This window comes from Chiloscyllium plagiosum, chromosome 22 (assembly GCF_004010195.1).
Source record: "Chiloscyllium plagiosum isolate BGI_BamShark_2017 chromosome 22, ASM401019v2, whole genome shotgun sequence".
In the NCBI taxonomy this organism is placed as follows: domain Eukaryota; kingdom Metazoa; phylum Chordata; class Chondrichthyes; order Orectolobiformes; family Hemiscylliidae; genus Chiloscyllium; species Chiloscyllium plagiosum.
Window position 1 is genome coordinate 45,405,350 of NC_057731.1, and position 23,016 is coordinate 45,428,365.

General features: G+C 41.3%; 1 protein-coding gene across 5 annotated transcripts in view; it reads left to right on the plus strand.

Moving 5' to 3' along the window:
* Nucleotides 1–21,776, plus strand: part of prom2 (prominin 2) — an 88,812-nt gene extending 67,036 nt beyond the window's left edge. For all 5 annotated transcript variants that reach the window (XM_043712938.1, XM_043712937.1, XM_043712940.1 and 2 more), the window contains 11 exons: nucleotides 1,522–1,606; nucleotides 5,954–6,100; nucleotides 7,340–7,411; nucleotides 9,573–9,662; nucleotides 12,772–12,825; nucleotides 14,361–14,441; nucleotides 14,769–14,837; nucleotides 15,383–15,472; nucleotides 16,416–16,528; nucleotides 17,870–17,893; nucleotides 18,746–21,776. In XM_043712938.1, the coding sequence (XP_043568873.1) occupies nucleotides 1,522–1,606; nucleotides 5,954–6,100; nucleotides 7,340–7,411; nucleotides 9,573–9,662; nucleotides 12,772–12,825; nucleotides 14,361–14,441; nucleotides 14,769–14,837; nucleotides 15,383–15,472; nucleotides 16,416–16,528; nucleotides 17,870–17,893; nucleotides 18,746–18,761 (841 nt within the window). In that variant the 3' untranslated portion in view covers nucleotides 18,762–21,776. The remainder of the gene's footprint in view (nucleotides 1–1,521; nucleotides 1,607–5,953; nucleotides 6,101–7,339; nucleotides 7,412–9,572; nucleotides 9,663–12,771; nucleotides 12,826–14,360; nucleotides 14,442–14,768; nucleotides 14,838–15,382; nucleotides 15,473–16,415; nucleotides 16,529–17,869; nucleotides 17,894–18,745) is intronic.
* Nucleotides 21,777–23,016: the final 1,240 nt, after the last annotated feature.

The following is a 23,016-nucleotide window of genomic DNA, read 5'->3' on the forward strand; positions in this document are numbered from 1 at the left end:
CAAGTAGTCACGGAGGGAATGGTCTTTGCGGAAAGCGGATAGGGGTGGGGAGGGAAATATATCCCTGGTAGTGGGGTCCGTATGGAGGTGGCGGAAATGTCGGCGGATGATACGGTTGGTGGGGTGGAAGGTGAGTACCAGGGGGGTTCTGTCTTTGTTGCTGTTGGAGGGATGGGCTTGAGGGCGGAAGTGTGGGATGTGGAGGAGATGCGTTGGAGGGCATCTTCAACCATGTGGGAGGGGAAATTATGATCTCGAAAGAAGGAGGTCATCTGGTGCGTTCTGTGGTGGAACTGGTCCTCCTGGGAGCAGATACAGCAGAGGCGGAGGAATTGGGAATACGGGATGGCATTTTTGCAGGAGGCAGGGTGGGAAGAGGTGTAATCCAGGTAGCTGTGGGAGTTGGTGGGTTTGTAAAAAATGTCAGTATGGCGTTGGTTGTCGTTGATGGAGATGGAGAGGTCCAGGAAGGGGATGGAGGTGTCAGAGATGGTCCAAGTGAATTTAAGGTCGGGGTGGAATGTGTTGGTGAAGTAGATGAACTACTCAACCTCCTTGCGGGAGCATGACATGGCGCCGATGCAATCATCAGTGTAACGGAGGAAGAGGTGGGGAGTGGTGCCGGTGTAACTACGGAAGATGGACTGTTCTACGTAGCCAACAAAGAGACAGTTGTAGCTGGGGCCCATACGGGTACCCATGGCTACCCCTTTCGTCTGGAGGAAGTGGGAGACTCAGAAAGGCATTCGACAAGGTTTCTCATGGAAGACTGGTTAGCAAAGTTAGACCTCATGGAAAACAGTGAGTATTAGCCATTTGGATACAGACCTGGCTTGAAGGTAGAAGACAGAGGGCGGTGGTGGAAGGTTGCTTTTCAGACTGGGGGCCTGTGACCAGTGGTGTGTCATAAAGATCAGTGGTGAGTCTACTACTTTTTGTCACTTATTTAAATGATTTGGATGTGAACGTACGAGTTAGTAAGTTTGCAGATGACACCAAAATTGGAGCTGTAGTGGACAGTGAAGAAGGTTACCTCAAGAGTGCAACAGGATCTTGATCAGGTGGGCCAATGGGCTGAGAAGTGGCAGATGGAGTTTAATTTAGATAAATGCAAGGAAAATCATGAGGGGCATGGATAGGAGAAATAGATAAGGTCTTTTCCCTGGGATGGTGGAGTCCAGAACTAGGGGTCATAGGTTTAGGGTGATGGGTAAAAAGTTAAAAGGGACCTAAGGGGCTACTTCTTCATGTAGAGGGTGGTGCATGTATGGAATGAACTGCTAGAGGAGTTGGTGGAGGCTGGTATAATTGCATCCTTTTCTATGGGTATATGAATAGGAAGGGTTTAGAGGGATATGGGTCAAATGCTGGAAAATGGGACCAGATTAGGTTAGAATATCTGGTTGGCATGGACGAGTTGGACTGAAGGGTCTGTTTTCGTGCTGTACATCTCTATGACTCTATGACTCTGTATGCTTTCTTAGTGACCACTTGCACACTGAGCTCCTTTTCTGTATACAGTGACTGCCACAATAACAAATCTGCATGGAAGGCCTTGAAACTAGGGCAGAGCTTCAGCCTGGATGAATATTTGAACCTGAGTAAGGTAAGTCTGTAACAGTTGGGTGTTAGCCAGGTTCAGTTGTTTTGATAATTTTGGTCTAATGTTGAATATAAAGTTGAAGCAGGTGTTACAAACGGTATGACTGTACGAGTTTGGACTTTGTCTTCAGAGGGTCAGTTATCTGATGGGCATTGAACATAAGAAGGTGAGAAATAGGATGGGTAGCTCATATAAGCCCTCTGGCCCCCTCACCTTTTCAAGACAATCAACAAGGTCCACTACTTCAACTCCATTTTCCTGCTCATTTCCCATTTCCCTGAGAGAACAAAAATCTGTCCGTCATAGCCTTAAATATATTTAATGAGAGAGCATTCACAATTCTCTAAGGCAGCAAAAGCTCACAGATTTATATTAGATCTGGCACATCCAATAAACTGGGGGTGCTGTGTGGTGTGCTGAGCAGGGCTCCACTTGAAAGTTGGATCCTAGATCAGCAAGGAATCTCGTTCCTGATTGCTATCTTGTTTTGGGCTTCTAGACTAACTCTGATCAGCTAAGGGTTTCAGAAAGGAATTTTCCAGATTTGCTTTTCCTAAATTCAGCCTAGATTTTCACTTCACTCAGAAGATCACATGGTCCCAGGCCAAGTTGGTAGGAATTGAATGGATACAGGCTGGACAAACCATATTGCCCCCGTGTCTGTGTGGGTTTCCTTTGGGCACTCTGGTTTCTTCCCACAATTCAAAGATGTGCAGGTCAAGTGAATTGGTCATGCTAAATTGCCTATAATGTTAGGCGCATTAGTCAGGGGTAGGGAAATGGGTCTGGGTGGGTTACTCTTTGGAGGGTCAGTGTGGACTTGTTGGGCCAAAGGGCCTGTTTCCATACTATGTGGAATCAAACCTTTACAATGTATCTGTAGTGATTATAACAAGGTCAGCCAGGTGGACCTCATGGAACATGAGTTCCCTGATTGGGGCTGTTAGTCTGGTCCAATCAGGGAGGCCTGGCTGGCAGATAAGAACAGAAGTGTACTGGCCACCCGGGTGTTTTCCTATCTTCCTGGTGGTGGAATTTGAATAAAGATTTGTGCACTTGATTATAACAAGGTCAGCCAGGTGGACCTCATGGAACATGAGTTCCCTGATTGGGGCTGTTAGTCTGGTCCAATCTGGCTGGCAGATAAGAACAGGAGTGTCAGACATCCTGTTCACTCTGAGAGCTAGCTCTGAGGGAGTTGGATCAGTGTCAGTGTCCACATGTAAATAGAGGGTGATTTGGTGACGGGATACTGGTCTCTGTGGAGTTATTTCAGTACCCACTGATCTTTCTTAACTGTCCATGTTTGTAGCATTAACTGGTCCTTTTAATAGTGTCATGCCTAGAGAAAATGATGGACATTTCCAGTTATTCTTTCTGGGTTTATGTAGTTTGCTTCCTCTTCACCAGCCCAACTGGCTGAGTTCTCATTTTTAAGTGGTGTTCCCCAGCTTTCCACTTCTTTCTTACTCTCCCATAAAGGAAAGGCTATGGAAACAGACCCATCCCAGAAATCACAATACAGCTATGGAGTGGAGGCGATACCCTCGTGGTTAGACTATAAATCAAAAACCAAGGTCATGTTCTGGGTACTTGGGTTCAAATCCGACCATGAGGTGGAATTTGAATTTAGTAATTTAAAAATAATTATGGAGTTAAGAGGCTAATGATGACCATCAAACCATTGTTGGTAAAATCCCATCCAGTTCACTAAGACCCTTTAGGGAAGGTAACTGCGGTCCTTACCTGGTTTGACCTATTTGTTACCCCAGACCCAAAGCAGTTGATTTTTAATTGCCCTCTGGGCAAATACTAGCCTGGTCTGTGACACCACATCTTGTGAATGGATTTATAAAAAAAGTAACTGAAAAGGCTTTATTAGATATAAAGAGTTGGCATGCAATAAGATAAAGAGCATTGAGGAATCATCTGTTCAATGGGGAGAAGCAGGATTGTTTTTGCTGCTGAAGTTGTGTTCTCACAGTCAGAGACTAATACACTGGGATCTACTGAATTCCTGAATCTGCTTTCTCCTTGTGTGGCAGAAGGCCCATCTGTCTCAGCGGCAACCTGACAGACCCCCGCCCTCTGGGATTCTCTGCCTCCTCTTTTCTAGTTTTCCAGGCCAGAAAGTATAATTGAGTTTGGGAACTCACCCTGAGGGAGATCAGGAACTCAAATCCATCTCATTTGCCAATGATAAATCTGTTTGAAAACTGAGGGAGGACAGGGACTGTCACCTAAGGATTCTGAAGGAATAATGCCAGCATCAGAAGCAGGAATGCAAGGACTATTTCTGTATTTTTTTTGAGTCCCTGCTTCTTTTATCTAAGCATTATTGTAATGTCTTGACATACATGAAGCAGAAATACTCGCAGTACAAAGGCTATAAATTGCATTGTCAAGATTAGAATGGTGCTGGAAAAGTACAGCAGGTCAGGCAGCATCCGAGGAGCAGGAAAAGCAACGTTTCGGGCAAAAGCCCTTCATCAGGAACAGATGCTGCCTGACCTGCTGTGCTTTTCTAGCATCACTCTAATCTTGACTCCAATCTCCAGCGTCTGCAGTATCCACTTCCACCCTCTGGTAAGTTGCACAGTGCTGCATCCAAAGACCAGTTAGCTGTGAACTACTGCTTAGCTATGCAATTTAGGCCAAGGGAGACCTGCATTTCAGAACTGGTGCCATCTTTTGCATGAGATGTTCAGCTGAGGTTTTGCCACATGGGTGTTAAACCTCTCACGGCACTAATATGAAGAAGAACAGGATAGTTTTCCTCAGTTTCCTGGACCACTATTTTGCCAATGAAAACACAGAATATCTGGTCATTCTCACTGTTGGAGCTTTGCTGTGTGTAATTTGACTGGTGCTTTTCCTACATGTGACAATAACCACAATTCAGAAGTATTTAGTTGAATGTAAAATATTTTCAAACACCTTCAAGTCATGAAAGACTCAATGGATTTGCAACTTTTTCTTTTAATACACCAGTTTCATTACCCCAGTGAGGCACCAAGGATCAAGTCAATCTTTTTATAATAACTCGACCTGGTGAATGTGCATGCTTCAATTTACTGGGGTGTTATAATTGATAGGCAAGCAGAAGAAGTAATGATGATATAAAGGAAAGATTTTGACATATTGAATAATTAGGATCATGACTATTGTGCCAGTTCTGGATGCCACACTTTAGGAAGGATTTGAAGGACAAAGGCAGAGGAGGTTCTCGAGTATAGTTCCAGGAATGAGAAGCTTCATTTATGAACATAGATTGGAAAAGTTTGGACTGTTTTCTTTGGAGAAGGCTAAGAGGAGATCTGATTGTTGACACAATCATGAAGATCCAGATAGAGTGGAGAGGGACAAATGGTTCTTTGTAAGAGGATCAAAAAACCTGAGAGGATAGATTTAAAATGACTTGCAAAAGAAGCAAATGTAAGATGAGAAAACAACTTTTCACATGGTGAATAGTTTGGATCTGGAATGCACTGGCCAAACTGTGGTGGAGGCATGTTCAATTGAGGCATTCAAAAGGACAGACATAGACTTGGGCACAATGTTCTGGTCCCAGAGGTGGCTGGCCTATAGTTCAGAAGGTAACTTAATGAGTCAGGTAGTGGCATCCCAGAGACCTGCCTACTTCCCAGCTCCAATCGAGCTCCAAGCTCCACCTTCCTGCTAATAAGGTTCTTAACTGACTAAGTTGTGACAACCTGAGAGCCTATTCCCAACTGGACTGCAGTTACTTCAGCTCCAGGAGAGGTGAGAAACTCTAGCTCATGCATGATCAAGAGAGGGACTGGCATTGAGCTGGCAGGTGGGCATCGAGAGCCTCTCCCCACCCTTGCTTTCAAACCCCATGGCACACTTCTCCCTGCAGCCTCCACCCCACAAGACCCTGCCCACCCCCCAATCACCTATCCTGTAGTCACCCTTTCACTGACAGTCCTGGAGGTGCTCTACCAACTGCAAGCTCTGATTGGCTAGCGACTCTTGGCAGCTGAGATTTCTTTCATTGGGGTCCAATGGAAATCCAGTCAGCAACTAAACAGATGCCTGATTTCTGCGTGTTCACACTGTTTCTAGTGTCTTAACATGATTCAGCATTCTCTTAACTATTCTCTCCTGTCTATGGACCAAAAATCAGAATAGTGCTGCCCATGGGCTGGTGGGAGAGGATATCTGGGTGGGGTATTCCCTGATGGAGAGTGTGTACATGAGCTTTGGGAGTAGTTGACCCAAGAGACCAGATTATTTTGTTCTATGATGGCTTAAATTTTAAAGTCCAAAAGTCACCCAAATCATACTCCTTTTATCCCACATAAATTATTGATGTCTTATTTTTCTTAGTATACAGGTGACATATCAAGTAGATTTGATCAGCTGAATGTCAATTTATCAGGAATTACACTACTGGATCAGAAGGGCAAGACGACTCTGAAAGATTTCTTAAACACTGGTATTGAAGATTTGAACTTTACCAGCATCTCTGAGCAGGTAAATTTCTTTTCTGTTTTGTTTTTTTTTCTGTTTAGAAACCTCTTTCTTTAAGCACTGACTTGTGAAGTGGTACTGTTGCTGAGTTAGTCATTTAAAGAACTGGATACACAGTTCATTAACTGAAACTTGAATTGAATTAAACAAGCTACTGAAATAGAAAATAATTTAAAAAAAGTGATTAGGAAGCTGTTGGATTGTCAGAGAAACCCCAACTAACCAATTTCTCTGTTAGAGGAGGAAACCTCTGTCCTTGCTTTGTCTAGCCCTGTGAGTAACTCGGTATGGTTGACTTTTAACTGTCCTCAAAGTGGTCTCATGGGTCACTGAATCATACCGTGAAGGATTGCACTGATTCAACTTATTCGGAGGGCAGCAAAGAATGGTTAGTAAATGCTGTCCTTGCCGGTGAGGCCCACATCCCTAATCATGTGATTCATTTCTGTTTGTGGGATCTTACTGTGCGCAAGTCATTTCCTCCATTAGAACAGAGACTACACCTCAAAAAATACTTCACTGGTTACAAAACATTCGGCACACCTCGAGGTAGTGAAAAGTATCACGGAATGGCAAGCTTTTCTTTCTCTATATTTAGCTACAAACATTTGGGTGTTCTCTCAAAATTAAACTGGTCAGTTCCATAGTGAGGCAGCCACCAACAATCTACTGAATTTGTAATCACTGGAGTAGAATTATTATCAGGGGAAAATTACTGCCAAGCACTTTCTTGGAGTTGTCCCTCACGTTCGTCACTCTAACCTAGGTGGATGGTCACAAGGCAAATATGACTTTAGAATTAGAATTTGGTTTTATTATCACGTATACTCAAGTAGTGGAATACTGTGAAAATTTTACAATGTCACCTCTCACGGTGCAATCTTAGATACAAAAAGAGGAATAAAGAAGATTCATAGAAATAAGACCTAGTTAAAAGGACAAATGCTGCACCCAGATAAACGGATTACAGATAAACATTACATCGCAGTAGATCAGTGCAGCGGCTCCCACACATGGCCTGACTGGCTTTGGAAGCTGCTGACCGCCGTGCTGGACCCCAGTCAACCCAGCCCAAAAACCCTCCAACAACCTCTGCTGGAGTTGGCATTGTGGGAGACACACTGGAGAAATATCAAGTGGCTAAAGTGAGAATGTGGGGGTTAGAACAATTGGAGTAGATATATAATAATATGGTGTTACATTCTAGATGGTATCCATTTCTTTCCATTTGCTGTTTTTCAGCTGCAGCTGCCCTTATTTCAGCAGGAACTGCACATCACTGTGGGGAAACTACAAAATACCTCAAAGAGCTTGGTGAGTTCACTTGTAATTGACTTGTGCCAGAAAGCAGAGATGGCACACTTTTTGGTTCTCTTTTCAATTATATTTTATTTTGGCAAATTTAATTTTAATTGAGGTGAAACCGATAGGGCTGGTTAGATACTGACCAAGTCCACAGGGATATATCACCACTATAAATAAATCCATGGAATATCTCTACAGACGGTCTCTATATTGGCCTGAGTCACACACCAGAGAATGGAATACCAAATCTGGGCTAACTCTGCCAGTGCATTATTGAAGGAGTGTTGCTCTGTTTCAAAATGCTATATTTCAGGTGAGATGTTAATTCAACACTCTGTCAGCCCTCTCAGTTGGATGTAAAATACCCAGTGACACTCTGAAGAAGGCAAAGGAGGTATCCATGATATTTTGGCAAATATTAATCCCTTTAATCACTAACAGATTATCCAGTCATTATTGTAGTCTGTTTATGGGATCCTGCTGTGCACAAACTGGCTGATAAGTTTCCTACATTTGCTTTGCTTTAAAAAATATGTAATTGTCTAAAACATTTTGGGACAACATGTGATCGTGAAAGGTGCTGTATGAAGGAACCCTTTCTTTTACCCTATGTTTATATTCATAAAAATGTTCCAAATATTTAAGTTGCGCCCAAAACTAGACAGTTCAGTTGAGATGCCATTGTCCTCCTTCTTGAATAGAAGGAATAACACAGGCTGCAATGCTTCTGTCATTATAAACATTGAAAAAAGCAACTTGCAATGAGCAGTGCTGTAGGGGAGATGCCAATAAAGTGCATTAAAGCAGCTGTAAAGCTAATCACTATCCCAGCATTCTACCATTGACAAATTAAAGAGTAGTACAAGGAGACTGCAGGATTCAATTCATGTGTTAGAATCTGTGAAGCTCCTCTTGTAAGAACCAGCAGCAGTGAGGAAGTGCATTCATTTGCCCATTCCTGTTTCAATCAGCTCTTAAACCTCTTCAACAAGGGAAATGTTGTGTTGCCACAGTGGGAATGTGGGGGGTGGAACAGTTAGAATTGGTGGGGTCATGTAATGAAACATCTTGGAGTACATCCAAGCAGAAGATGTTTGGGTACAGTATTGGAGTGATTATGTTAATGGGCAAGGAATCCAAAATCTTGAACTCATGTCCTAGAGAACACGATTTCAAAATGATCATTGTATTCTGAGAATTTGAATTAAATTTAAATAAAGAAACTGGTATTAGTAAAAGTGAAGTCAAACTATTCTAGTAGCCCAAGTATAGATTTCTGTCCTTGTTGGAAGAAAACCTTGTCATCTTATCTGTTCTGGGTCTAGATATTGTGCCTCTTATTGCCTTCTCAAATAACCTAGAGAGACACTCAACTGTACCAAATCATTACCCATGTTTTAGGAGAAGGGTCATTAGCACCTTCAAAGGGTTAGTCATCAACATTCAGACCATGAGAATGTGTGAAATAAAAATCAGCAACCTTCAATTGGACAGCATAAGGGGGATTTACTTGGTATCAAGCCCATGCTCTACTAGAGCTTGAAAATGTGTTGCTGGAAAAGTGCAGAGGTCAGGCAGCATCAAAGTAACAGGAGAATCGACATTTCGGGCATAAGTCCTTCTTCAGGAATATGCCTGAAACGTCGATTCTCCTGTTCCTTTGATGCTGCCTGACCTGCTGCGCTTTTCCAGCAACACATTTTTAAGCTCTGATCTCCAGCATCTGCAGTCCTCACTTTCTCCATGCTCTACCAGATCTTGCAGCGTTTGACAGAGAAGATGTGCTTTATCCAGTCAAACCTGGGTCTCTGAAATAGGAAAATGTATTATTGCTCGATGCTAATAAGTGCACACATTAATGATTCTGGATGTAAGTTTGCTTGCTGAGCTGGAAGGTTCATTTTCATTTGTTCATTTGAAAATATACCTTCCAGCTCAATGAGCAAACCTACATCCAGAACCTCAACTTGAGCTTCTCAAAACTCGCTAACATCTTAATGATCTCAAATATCATCACTTAAACGTACAACTGTCAACAGCCACTCAGTGCTCATGACATGAATACACATGGGCAGAAACACATCAACCTGTGTGGACGTTACCTCAGATTGGGAGACTGCTGTCATTCAATGATGTGCATATTAATATGTGGCAATTCATTATGTTGTAGATGGACCCAGTCAAAACCGAACTAAACAAAGAGGCAGCAAGCCTGAATGACCTGGACAGCTGGATCCAGACCAACATGGTGCCAAACATTGTAAGTTTTAAATTGGATGTGTTCACATATTTCATTACAATCACAGCATCAAAATGATAATTCAACACTTGAGCAATAAAGATGGGAAACTTATAAAGGTCTGAAATGTCAAGGCTGAGGAAAACAAACTTGATTAAACTCAAGAAACTAATTCTTTGATGCTACACCAACCATACTGACTTTCTTACCATATTCCCAGTCCCTCTTTCCAGAAACATGCCTGAAGCCAGTTTCACAGCGTAGGCCTAACTATTCCAATGCTCTCTTGGCTAGCCTTCCATTTTCTGTGCTACCCGAATTTGAGTTCATCCAAAATTCTGCTGGCTATGTTTACCCATTACCTATGTGCTCATTGACTTAACATTGACTTCCAGCATGCAATGTCTAGAGTTTAAAATTCTCACCCTCACCTTCAAACCTTCCATGAACTCACCACTCTCTACCTCTGTTGCCTACTCCAGCTCCACAGAATAGCAATTGTGATCTCTTATTTTAATTTCTCCACTATAGGAGGCCATGTCATCAATTGTTGAGGACCTAAGTTCTGCTAATCCACAAACCTCATAGCTTGGTTACCTCTCTCTTTCCTTTTATGTCATTTCTTAAAACCCAGTACCTAGACGGAGATTTAGGTCAGGGTTTAGGTCAGAGTGGTGCTGGAAAAGCACAGCAGGTCAGGCAGCATTCGAGTAGCAGGACATTTGGCTAGTGTCTCCTTGTTTGATTCAGTTTCAGCTTTTAACTTGTATTATTCCTGTAAAGCATCTTGGGATGATCTTCTTTGCTAAATGTGTTATTTAAAAGCAGATTGCAGTCACAATAGTGTCTGTTTTCACTTTATTCCACTGTATTGTAAAAGACCTAATTAAGCACTTCTTTGACACTGTGAGGTGCTATTGGGTCACCAGGGAACATAAGAAGATAGCTTCCTATATCTCATCTTCACTGAGCCTCAAACAACAGTAGCCAAAGTAAAGAGAGGAGAGCCTCTGATATGAGTGAATCGTCGCACTTTAAACAGAAACAGAGTACCAGAAATGTTCAGCAAGTCAATTAAAGATTGCAAGAATTGGGGAGACAATCTATCCAACACACACTAATTGCAGATAGTAAGAATGGAAGAGATTCCTGAACAGTCATGTGAGGGAAAAGATATTGAAGCCTCTGCCACCATTATCCACAGCACCAGACCACAACATGCTGATAAAGATTTATATTACCAGAGGAACTCAGACTCCCTGAGTGAACTGTAGCACATCACCATCAATCTTCCAGCACACCCAAACTATTAACTCCTCTAGCCTCTTTACAGGTGTTTAATTCCCTGCTGAGTATTTCTAGCATATTCTGTTTTTGTTTCTGATTTCTAATGCTGACATTATGCTACATTCTATTTATAAAATGGCTACACTTGCCATTTGAACCCGCTTACTTCGAATTAGATAGAAATTGCAGAGTTTCTGGAGCATGGTCTTGTCATCAAATTGAAGGTTGAGAGAAGGTGTAATTGCTTTTTGTAGAATTCTAAAAGGAGAAGATTATGTAAATCAAGACCAATTGTGTCCACTTGTCCAGAACATTAGGCCCAGAGGAACAGTCTCCACGTTAAGCAGGGGTGAACTCTGACCTAATCTAAAGATTGAGTGGAACCTTACCACTCCTTCTCTGAAAGCTAATATGTACTTGCAGCTAACTATTAGCTTATGAATGTGAAACTTAATTGCAAGAAGGTTTGAAAACAGGAATGGTGAAGTCTTACTTCAATTGTGTAGGATTTTGGTGCACCTGGGGTACTGTGTGCAACTTTAATCTACTCATCTCAGGAAAAATATTTTTGCCAGAGCGGGAGTGCAACAAAAGTTCAGCAGACCTGGAATAGTGCAGGATAGATAGGCTTCAGATTGGTTCCACAGGTCGTTTCAACATCGAGGGCAGGAGGGCCTGTACTGCGCTGTAATGTTCTATGTTCTATGCTCCTGGGATGGTGGGACAGTCCTACAAGGAGAAATTGGGCAAACTGGTCCTTGTACTCTCCAGAAATTTAAAGAAGAAAGCTGATCTCATTGAAACTTAAAAGTACTTAAAAGAATGGACAGGGTAGATATGGGCAAGATGCTTTTCTGGTTGGGGAGTCTAGAACCAGGTGGCACAATTTAAAGATAAGGTGGATGCCACTTAGGTTCGGAGATGACAAGAAATACTTTCACACAGAAGGCTATGTGCCTTTGGAATTCTCTGCACAGAGGACTGTGGAAGCTCAGTCTCTGAATATGTTCTACAATAGAATTTGATAGATTTCTGATTATTAAAGGCATTGAAGATTTTCATCAACCATGATTGTATCCAATGGTATGTGGCAGGCTTTTGGGCTGAATGGCCTAACCCGTTCCTATGCCAACAATGCTCACATTCCATGAATGAAATTTAAAACATCTACAGATCTGCATCTTGAGGGAGGCAGTGTAAGCAGAAAAAATAATTAATTCAAATGTAAATTACATTGTTTTCAGAAAATAACATTTTGGATTTTCAGAATCCAAAGACTTTGAGACATGATGTGTGGTGGATATAAAAAATAATTTAGAGGACCAGTTTTGGATTTGGATCTAAGGCTCCGAAGTCTCTCAGCCACTTGGGGGTTTTCCTCACCTCATGTCTGTGTTTGTTATAGACTGCTCGCTGTGTTTTGAATAATTCCATTATTGTGTGTTAGAATTATGGACTGTGAGCCGGATAAATCTTAGTTTTTCTTTCATGTAGTAATTCCTGTGTTCTTGTGGTTTAGGGAGGGAGAGGTCAGTCAAAGATCAAATTCCTGTGGATCATTATCCAGGGACCCTTGCTAAATTGAACATATTTATGGATATTGGATTAGGAGAGGATTGAACTTGCCACACCTCATACTCTTTCACTGTCTGGACTCACACCTGAAGGGCAGATATAAGAAGGAGCTATTGAAGGGACTCTGAAACATCTCCATTATTGAGTCAATGCCTTTAATGATGGAGAACTCAGTCAAAAAAGAGGGTAGAGTTTCAGTCTTGCATGTTGGAAAATGAATGATGATGTGATGGGTTTTGTTGACTATGTTTGATGTATGGTTTAATAGGAAGTATTGAAAGAAAACATTGAACATCTTCAGAAAAATGCTTCACACATTGAGGTAAGCCATATGTTTGAAGCTATTTCATTGCTGTTTTTCAGATGTCGTTTTTTGATCTAGCTCCTGCTCTCCCTTACTCTCTATCTTTAATGCTGCTGCTATTCCCACTGTCCACTGGCCCAGTGTCATCCAGGCTGGGTCAATGTACTGTTTGCTTGTAATGCTCATTATGAGCTGAAGATCTTTTCAAAGGTAATTAGGAAAGTGCAATAAATGCTCACTTGGCAAGTACCATCCGCAACCCATGAACAAATAAAGAGAAATGCCCAGCTGAGTTATGAAGTTGCATCATCACATGGGTGATCATGGCTTCATTCTTGACTACCTTAAATATGATGGTATTGTTAAGTTTGTTGATCACAAAATGTTTAAAGAAAGTCTCAATCCATCTTAATTCATCAATCCAGTCAGTCCCTATTTCCTGGCATTTTAATAAGTTTGTTAAATGATTCCAAAGATTTTGCACCTCAGATCCTTCTATATATTGATCAATATTTACATCATGAGAAGTGTCCTGATTAAAGATTCTAAGTTTTTCTTCATTCCTTCATGGCAATTTAGTTTGCAGTAATTTCCCAAATTTATCTTTTATGTGATATATATGCACTCTTGAGAGGCCACCTTACTAAAATGTTTCAAGACCAAAAAGCACAATTTTCTGTAGTCCATCCTCATAACACAGAGCTTGGCAGGGGATCAGTCCTTGTAGCATTTCTCTGGACTGCCTCCAACACTGGAATCCCTGACAAATTGTCAGAACTGGACAGAACACGCAAATGATCATCTGATAATAAAATAATTGGAATTCACTTCCTTATTCCCAGAAATGATAGAATTTTGTATCATTTGGGATCACTCTGTTACTGTTGGAACATTACAGTAGTGTATATATTTCACAATTACTTCACTGGATGCAAAGCTCTTTGAGATGGCCACTGGTCATGAAAAGTTATATATAACATAAGTTTTCCATTCCTTTTTAAAAATTAAATCCTATTTTCAGGTAATTTCAACAAATACTGCAGGCTCTTGAAGCTTTAATAGAAGGCTGTCACTACTACAGTTAGAGCTGGGATTGTCCTTCGTCCATAGCACTTTGATTTTCCACTGTGTTCTATCCAGGGACATACATAGAGTTTTACAGGAACAATGTGGCTGTGCAATTTGAAGTGAAGGAGGTCAGGACTTAACTCTTAACTTTCCTATGCCTGTTACTGTCTGATTGTGCTCTGTGAAGAGTCTTAGAATTTTTATTAAATCGAAACATGTGACAATGCTAGTTGTTGTATATACATTGACTTTCTGATAATATATTGGCCATGTGTGTAGAAAGACATAATACGATGTATACAGACGACACCATTTGTTTATATTTAAGGTCTGCTGCTGCATGTGCTGTAGTGTTTGTAAACAGTGACTATTAAATGTGACTGCATTGATTTGTGTGCATTGCTTGTTAAATACCTGTGCACTGGTTGTGTTATATATTGTGACTATTTTCCATATACTGATTGTGATTTAACACTTTAATCTAGATGATCATAAATACCATTTTATTGAGGATAGATTCTGCACAGGATATGATCCATACAAAAGCTTCAGATCTTGTTAAAAATGTGAGTATGACAAAATGATTTGTAAAGGATTCCAGAACAAAAGCCTTTAATTATATGTATCGATGGCATGCTGAAAATTAGGTTTGAATTAATTTGTAATGTTTGTGAATGTATGATATGGCCTATTGCACAGTCCACAGAGTTGCCTCACACAAGAGCTTCCCACACAAGCTCTTAAGTAAACAGGAAATCTAGAGTTTGTTGTTGTAGCTGGATTAATGCCTACAGGTGAAAATACTCTGCCTGACCCACTGCACCATGCAGCATCCCTCATTACATTTTCAACAAAAATCAATATGCAACTACCCTAACTTCTCATCATTACAGGAATCCAAGATTTTTCTGGATTGTCAGCTCGAATATTTCAGTTACTATATGAATTGGACCAAGACGATGGTAAGGCCTTTGCTATCAGCAAACAACTCTTTGAGGTTGGAAATACATACCACACCGGCACTGTGTGGCTAACTGTACTATATTGACAGGCAGTAGAAACCTGGGAGAAAGAAATAATATGGCTGCCTCTGAGTGAATCAAACTGAGAGATGAATTTTACCTAGAGATAGGTGTTTGGGAGTGGGTCATGTTAAGTGAGTGGTGTTCGGGAGTAAGTTACACCAAGTGATGTGTGCCCGAGAGTGGGTTACGCAATGTAATGGGTGCCTGTGAGTGAATTACACCAAATGATGTGTGCCTGAGAGTGGGCTACACCATGTGATGAGTGGGATTAAGTTACACCTGGTGATGTGTGCCTGGGAAAGGATTATACGGTGTGATAAGTGTCTGGAAGTACATTACATTGACTGATGGGTATCTAGGAGAGAATTACTTAGAAATTATGTGAAACTCCTTACACTGTTAATTTTACTTGTTTAGTATTGGTACTGAGAATGATGTGGACTCTGAAAAATTCTTGCTTTCACTGAGGATTTTCTTAACAGATTACAGAGAATATGGCTCAGTGCAGACCTCTCGCAGATGTCCTGGATTCCGTGGCAATCATTGCTTGTTCATACCTTTTGGATTCCTTGGTAATATAATAGTAGTGGAAAATAGGGAAGGGGCTTAATAAAGGAATTGGTCAAGATAAAGTTGAGGGCTGAATTGATCAAACTTGCCTGGAAGTAACATTAGATTAAATCTCAAGCAATAGAAATAGAAGCTGTAAAATAAACCATAGAACTATAGATGTTGCAGATCTAAAAGGAGAACAAAAATTACTGAAGAAATTCAGCAGGTCTGGCAGCATTGGAGGAGAGAAAGCAGAGTCAACATTTCTGGCTCAGTTGGTCTGACTCTACCTGAAATGTTAATTCTGCTTTCTCTCCACAAGATGCTGCCAGAAGAGCAAATTTTGTTTTTGTTAGAGATAAAAACCCCTTTATTTGGAAAATGTCTCGACAATTTATGCCATGCTTACCTTCCCTGTATCTAACAATGTTTGATGGGGATAATGTGGAGTGAACTTTACTTTGTATCTAACCCTATGCTGTACCTGTCCTGGGAGTGATTGATGGATACAGTGAAGAGATTTTACTCTGTATCTAACCCCATGCTGTACAAATTTTGGAACTGTTGATAGGGGCAGTTTTTAGGACGTTTTGCTCTGTACGTAGCCCTGTGCTGTACCTGCCCTGGGAGTGTTTGATGGGGACAATGTACAGGGAGCTTTGCTCTGTATTTAAGCCCATGCTGTACCCATCTTGGAAGTGTTTTACAGGGAGTGTATAGGTAGCTTTACTCTATATATAACCTTGTGCTGTACTTGTCCTGGGAGTGTTTGATGAGGACAGTGTAGAGGGTGTGAAAAAAGATGGTGCAGAGTTTGAAGGTGGGGAGTCCAGTTGAGGATGTGACATGAGTGTGGAGCTGTGCAGCTTAGTTCGGGAGGAACAAAAGAAAATTCACAGAATTTCTGTCCAAAATAGATTTGATATAGATTGAGAACTAATGGTATCTAACTATCTCTCATAGAATGCTTTCTGGTTTTGTATGGGCTGGAGCACAATATTCCTGATTCCAAGCATCGTTTTTGCAGTGAAGCTGGCCAAATTCTACCGTCGCATGACAATTTCAGATGTATATGAGTAAGTAATGATGTACCAGTAGGTAGAAAGAAAAACTTACGTTAATATAAAACCTTTCCCTGTGTCCTAAGTCTCTTTATAGTCCATTAAATATTCTTGCAGTCAGTGGTTTAATAAGATACTCCATGGTATACTCACTGGTATAATAAGGATATAAGATCAGGAGTGGACCATTCAGCATCTCAGGCCTACTCCATAATTCATAAAGAACATGGCCAATCTTCTACCTTAACTCTACCTCCTTTTTTTGTTCTTAAACTACTTCACTTTGTTAGACCTGTCTAATGAGCATGTGTTGAGTATATTTAATGCCTGATCATTCATAGTTCTCTGAGACAAATCCAACCTCTGAGCGAAAAAAATGGAGATGGTAAATAATGGAGATGGTTACCCACTCAGTTTCAACTCTTCCACCGTTCGCTTCATCTCAGCCAGCTGCTTTTCAACTTCATTCAACCTGACTTAATGCTGTCGACTCCTGCTGACTATGCCAGAAATGCAACATGAGATTTGAACACATGGAAGGCCAAAGATCATGAAGCAGGGTGTCTTTATTCTGACAGTACGCCATTAAAACCAGGAAGAGAAATTAAGGTTGAACAAGAAACTATTTATAATATGCACTTAAAACAAAGCCAGTGGATTACAACGGGCTAAGAAATGCTTTGTGTAATCTGCTCCATTATTTACTCTCGGCCGGCCAGACACCCTGATGTGGACCCACATTGACCTACCAGCATGAAAACCCAGTTTGTTTTCATAACCAGGTCTTCAGAATTGGGAATTGCCCCTGTAGCATCCACTTTGGATTGTGATAAAAAGATATTTTTTCACTCAGCAGTTGGATTTGTCTCAGAGAGCTATGAATGATCAGGCATTAACTATATTCAGTCCTCCATCCAACAGAGACACTTTTTTTTAATCACAGGTAAAGTACATACAACTGCTCTGGTTGCTCTCCCTCACCATCGTGCCATATACTAGTGGAGATCCCATTACACAATATTGACCAATTGTGAGGAACATGTACAAGTCCATCAGGATATACCTGACATCGGAGTGACCTCCCACTAAGTGCTGAGTCCAATGGGCCCTTGGAGGTAGCCTTTTGGTGGTCATATAGGTGGCTATCAAATGGCACTGCTGACAATGCAGCATTCCCTCAGTACTGTCAAGTTAAAGATCCCCAGACAAGGAAGCAGGGTCCAAGTCAACCTCAGGCAGGCTGGGAATTGAACCTGATTGTTGGCATTATTCTGAAGCCCAAGTTAGCTATCTGAGCCAAATATATTTCTGTTTGTCATGTACCATACTCACTCATTTTTTTTCCTATTCTTTCAGGAATTTTGACTGTCAGATGGAAATGTGAGTGGAACAGATCTATGATTTAATACTGGGCTCTGATTGCCCTTGAACATTCCAGAGCATTGTCAGCTTTATTGTACCTGCTCGAGCCAAAATTTGATAGAACAGATGAATGGAGAAGGCCATTCAGCCCTTTGAGGCTGTGCTGTCATTCAACTGGTTGATTGAATTCTATTTGCTCATCTTTGCTCCATGCTCTTGATATATTTATTCCAAAAGAACATCAATTAATCTTAGTCTTCGAAATGCCAGTCAACCATTCCCATTCTGTACCCAGATTTCTACCATGATTTTTGTGAAGAAATGTTTCCTGGTTTCACTCTTGAATGGTCTAGTTCTAACTTTAAATTTATGCCCAGCCCCTATTCTTCACCAGTTTAAATCCAGTTTAACCCTTTTAGGGTTAGTCAGGGTGAGAGGGGTGGTAGATAGGAAGATGGTTGGGTCAACCAGATCCTCTGCCTGTTCCCCTTTGCTTCTGAAGGAACAGAAAGAGACAAACTCTCAGGAGGCCACTATTGAATGGAATTACCCCGGATCCACCTTTCCTTGCTAATCATTCTTTCTCTTAGCTGGAACCAGATTCCAGTTGGTCCAGCAGCTGTCCATTGGAACTGATTTTTTTCCCTCTCCACCCCTAGATGTTCCAAGGGAATGTATTTTTATACAATCTGGCAGCTTCATGATCACTTTTACGTATGTTGTGACGTGATTTGAACATGCTTATTGTTGAGTGCTATACTGAGAGTGGTACTGATATTCTTTAAATAAATGAAATAATTGCACCCTCTGAGCAAGAAGGTTGAAAAAAAAGGAAAATAAATAAATAACGTTATCTCTGTCTTGATTTAGGCAACCAGTGTATTGATGATTCCGTCTTTCTGAAACCTGACATTGGGATCTTACTGAGATACTGTGACTGACTCCATTGTGGGAAAAAAATGAATAAACCAATGATACTTGAGGAGCTCCCTCTGAAGTTCAATATTGCCATTGTGTACTGAATTAAAATTTCAACATATGTGATTTGAATGCATGAATTGAATTGAATTGAAATGCATTGATTGCATGTACAGCACAGGCCTTGACTGTTTTGTTGTTCCCCAAATATCTCTTCCCTGGAGCTACAAATCTGAATTTTTCCAATTGGAGTTCCCTTGTAGTGCAGTTCCCTTTTGCTGCAGTATGTAAACAGCTCTTATCAGTATCACAATGTCCCTGTGTGACTATGACAAAGGTAACTCTTCACTCCCCATCCTTCTGCATGTCTTGATGTAGTTGACCATGTAACATCTTAAACATCGTCATGTAACATCTCAAATAGATCCATTGAGATGTATAGCATCTTTGGTTCAACTTGTCCACGCCGACGAGATATCCCAACCTAATCTAGTCCCATATGCCAGCACTTGGCCCTAATCCCTCTAAACCCTTCCTATTCATATACCCATCGAGATGCCTTTTAAATGTTGTCATTGTACCAGCCTCCACCACCTCCTCTGGCAGCTCATAACATACATGAATGGGGCCATTTGGTTACATTCCTTTCTAAGCGTTTGTAATCTCTTCTTGCTACAGCAGTGTTAAAGGGAAATTTGGGTATGCCATGAGTTAACCTTTAAATTGACATGAAGTTGCAGCTAGGATTAGAATGAGATAGAAAGTTTTAGTTAACTTCATAGGCAATAATCAAACAAATCATTTAGGATTCATTTTAATTTTATCGAGTCAATAAAGTTAGGTAGACTACATAAACATGCTCAGATGCTGATGCAACAGAGTTTCTGTAAAAATACAACATGGCTGAACCAGCATTAACCCTGGGGCCTTATTTGGAAATGGAATGTGAGGCTAAGCCCATACCATATCAAGAAAGACAAAGATGTGGAGTTTAGTCGAGGATGTGAACAAAGCACAGGCTTCAGGACTGAAGATAGCATGGCACCTGGAAGATAGGGAATAGCGAAACCAGAGCTAACAAGAGTTTGGCAATGTTTGGAATGTGTGAAAAACAAGGTGTTTGTCTAAAACAGACATTTTGGGATTCAAGTAATGTATTGTCTACGTGACTTACAATGCACAAATATCTCATGAACCTTGGTTGATCTTTCTGGACTAGAGTCTCCCAATGTTGCTATCAAGAAATGATCATTGCCCTTTATCTTGAGGCACCTGAGATTATTTCTTAAAATAATCTACCACAATAATGGTATTACCTTTGGTGCCCCTGAAAGATCTATCCTCATTATCAGGTATGTTGCCCTCAGCAACATCATCTAAAAATACAATGTCAGGTCCCAATGCACACTGATGACACATAGCACCACCTCAGTGGCAGGCAACTTGGAAGCTTGGGGTCATTTTTGCAGACAGAACATAGGTGTTCTGCAAAGCAGTCACCCAGTCTGGATTTTGTCTCCCCAGTGTGGAGAAGACCGCATTTTGAGCAGTAAATATAGTTGACTATGTTGAGTGAAGTACAGGTAAACTGGTATTTCACCTGGAGGATGTGTCTGGGTGTCTTGGATAGTGAGCAGGGAGGAGATAAATGAGCATGTGAGGCACGTTCTGTGATTGGGAAGGTGCCGTATGGATGTTGGGAAGTTTTGAAGTGGAAGAGGAGTGGACCAGGGTGTCCCTGAGGGAACTGTCCCTGCGGAATGCTGACAAGAGAGGGAAAGGAATATGTGTCTGGTGGTGGCATCCTGCTAGCAGTGGCAGAAATGATAGCAAATCATGGGGTGAAAAGTGAGGAGCAGGGGTTCCTGTCATTGTTGGGGGGGGGCGGAGAGAAGGGGTGAGGGCAGAAATGGGGGAGATGGGTCAGACAAGGCTAAGGGCCTTGTTAACCACAGTAGTGGGAGATCCTTGGTTGAGGAAAGAGGTGGATGTTTCTGAGACCCACAGTAGGTGACATCATTGGAACTGATCCGATGGAGACGAGAGAAACTGAGAGAATGAATCTAAATCCTCTTGACTATACATCCTCTCATGCTGCTTCCTGTAAGAATTCCATATCATTCTCCCAGTTTCTCTATTGCCTCTTCAACACACCACTATGTATCATACCAAAATTTCTGTCTCAGGTCTGTTGCAGTGCTCCAGTGAGACTCAACACAAACTGGAAGAACAACACTCCACCTTCTGCTTGGGGACCTTAGAACCTTGAGGACCTAACATCAAGTTTAAAAATTTTAGAGCATGAATATCTCCTTCTTTATCTATTCCTACCTCTACAGTTCTAGGACCTGTCATGAAATGGGTCACTTTCAGCACAGCCAACCCATTTTCAACTACTCATAACCCCTATTAGGTTGTCTTCTTCCCTGGTTTACTAAAAACAATTCCTGAAGAACGGCTCATGCCTGAAACGTCGATTCTCCTGCTCCTTGGATGCTGCCTGACCTGCTGCGCCTTTCCAGCAACATATTTTCAGCTCTGATCTCCAGCATCTGCAGTCCTCACTTTTTCCTTACTAAAAACAATCCCCTTGTCTGCCTATCCTTTTTTTCTCTCTCCCCTGGTCTCTGTCTCCACTCACTCCTTTCCCCACCGCCTCCCCCAGCCCTCTTTCATCGGCATAAATATCAATGTTTCTTAGCTACAGTCTGTTCTGAAGAAGGGCGTTGGACCTGAAACATTAACTCTCTTTTCTCTTCAGTTTAATCATTCTGCCTCAGTGGCTGTAATTTCTGCTGCCTGGGTCCCAAGTGCTACAATTCTCTTCTTAAACTTCTCCCACCACTACCTCCCCTCTTCAATCTCTTTAAGACCTTTTAAAAGCTCATATCTTTGATCAAGCTTTTAGTCTCCTCTCCTAATGTTTCCTTCTTTGACTTGAAGCCAATTTTCTTTTTCATAATTGTTCTGTGAAGCAGTTTGGAATATTTTATTCTGCTAAATATGCCATGTAAATACAAACCATTTGTTATTTTAACTCATTTAATAAGTATTATCTGATACCAATGACACAAAATAAAACAGTATATGAATAAAATTGGACGTTTTTTGTTACTATATCTCTTTCAATAACTTTAAAAAATTTGTTGTTTTTGTTATCTTTGCCAAAGCACTGGTATTGCCATGATTATTTCCCACTATTTATATATTGGAGTTGTTTTCCGAGGCAGTTCCAGTCATAGTGTATGACCTGTCTAGAATTTTCCGTTTCAGTGAGCAAGTGAATTCGCTGATGCAGTTCTCACCAGGAAAGGCCCCTCTCTCTCCTTAAATAACTTCAATTCCACCCCCCCCCCCTTCACTTTCACTCACTTTGAACTTCTTGGGATGTTTCTGAATTCATCAATCGCAGGTGGTATTGTGATGGTGAGGTTGACTTGCAATTGGCCTCAGAAACTGTGGTTGAGGACAGAGAAAACTTGGCTAATGTTTCCCTCTCCATAGCAATCTGGCATTGCTCTAGCTGAGAAATGCCTAGAAACAGGATGTCAGTGAGAACAAATTGGCTATGATGCCTTGCTTCATTGGCTAGCTTCTTCGCACTGCCTTGATCATTGAGAGTGACCACTGAGATGAAGTGCCCATCAATGTACATCCCAATAAGGTAAGAAATCAAGGGGCAGAATTGTAGATTCTGCCTGACTAATCATGGTGTGTGGTGTCTTAAAGGTCCAAACCTGAAGATAGATGGATTCCTATCTCAAGGAATCTCAGCTCGAGTCAGAGTAACTACATTCTGGATTGGTTCCTGATGTGGTACCGTCAGGTCAGGGTTGTTGACAAGACAATTGTCCATAGTCAGGTAAGTGACAAGCAACAATATTTATTGAATATAACACAATACACACGAGAGGATACGAAAGAGCATGTCTGAGGCCACATACATTTAATTCTGTTTTCCATCTGGACTCACATCATCATAGCTAGTGGCAGTCCTCTATTTTTATAGATTTCCCATACAAAGCATCATATCTGGGTGCATCACAGCATGATATGGCAACAGACTGTAAGAAATAACAGAGAGTTGTGAACACAGCCCAATCCATCACATAAACCAGCCTTCCACCCATTGACGCCATCTATACTTCCTGCTGCAGTGGGAAAGCAACCAACATAATCAAAGATCCCTTCCACCCACTTCTACACTCTTTCACCCTCTTCCA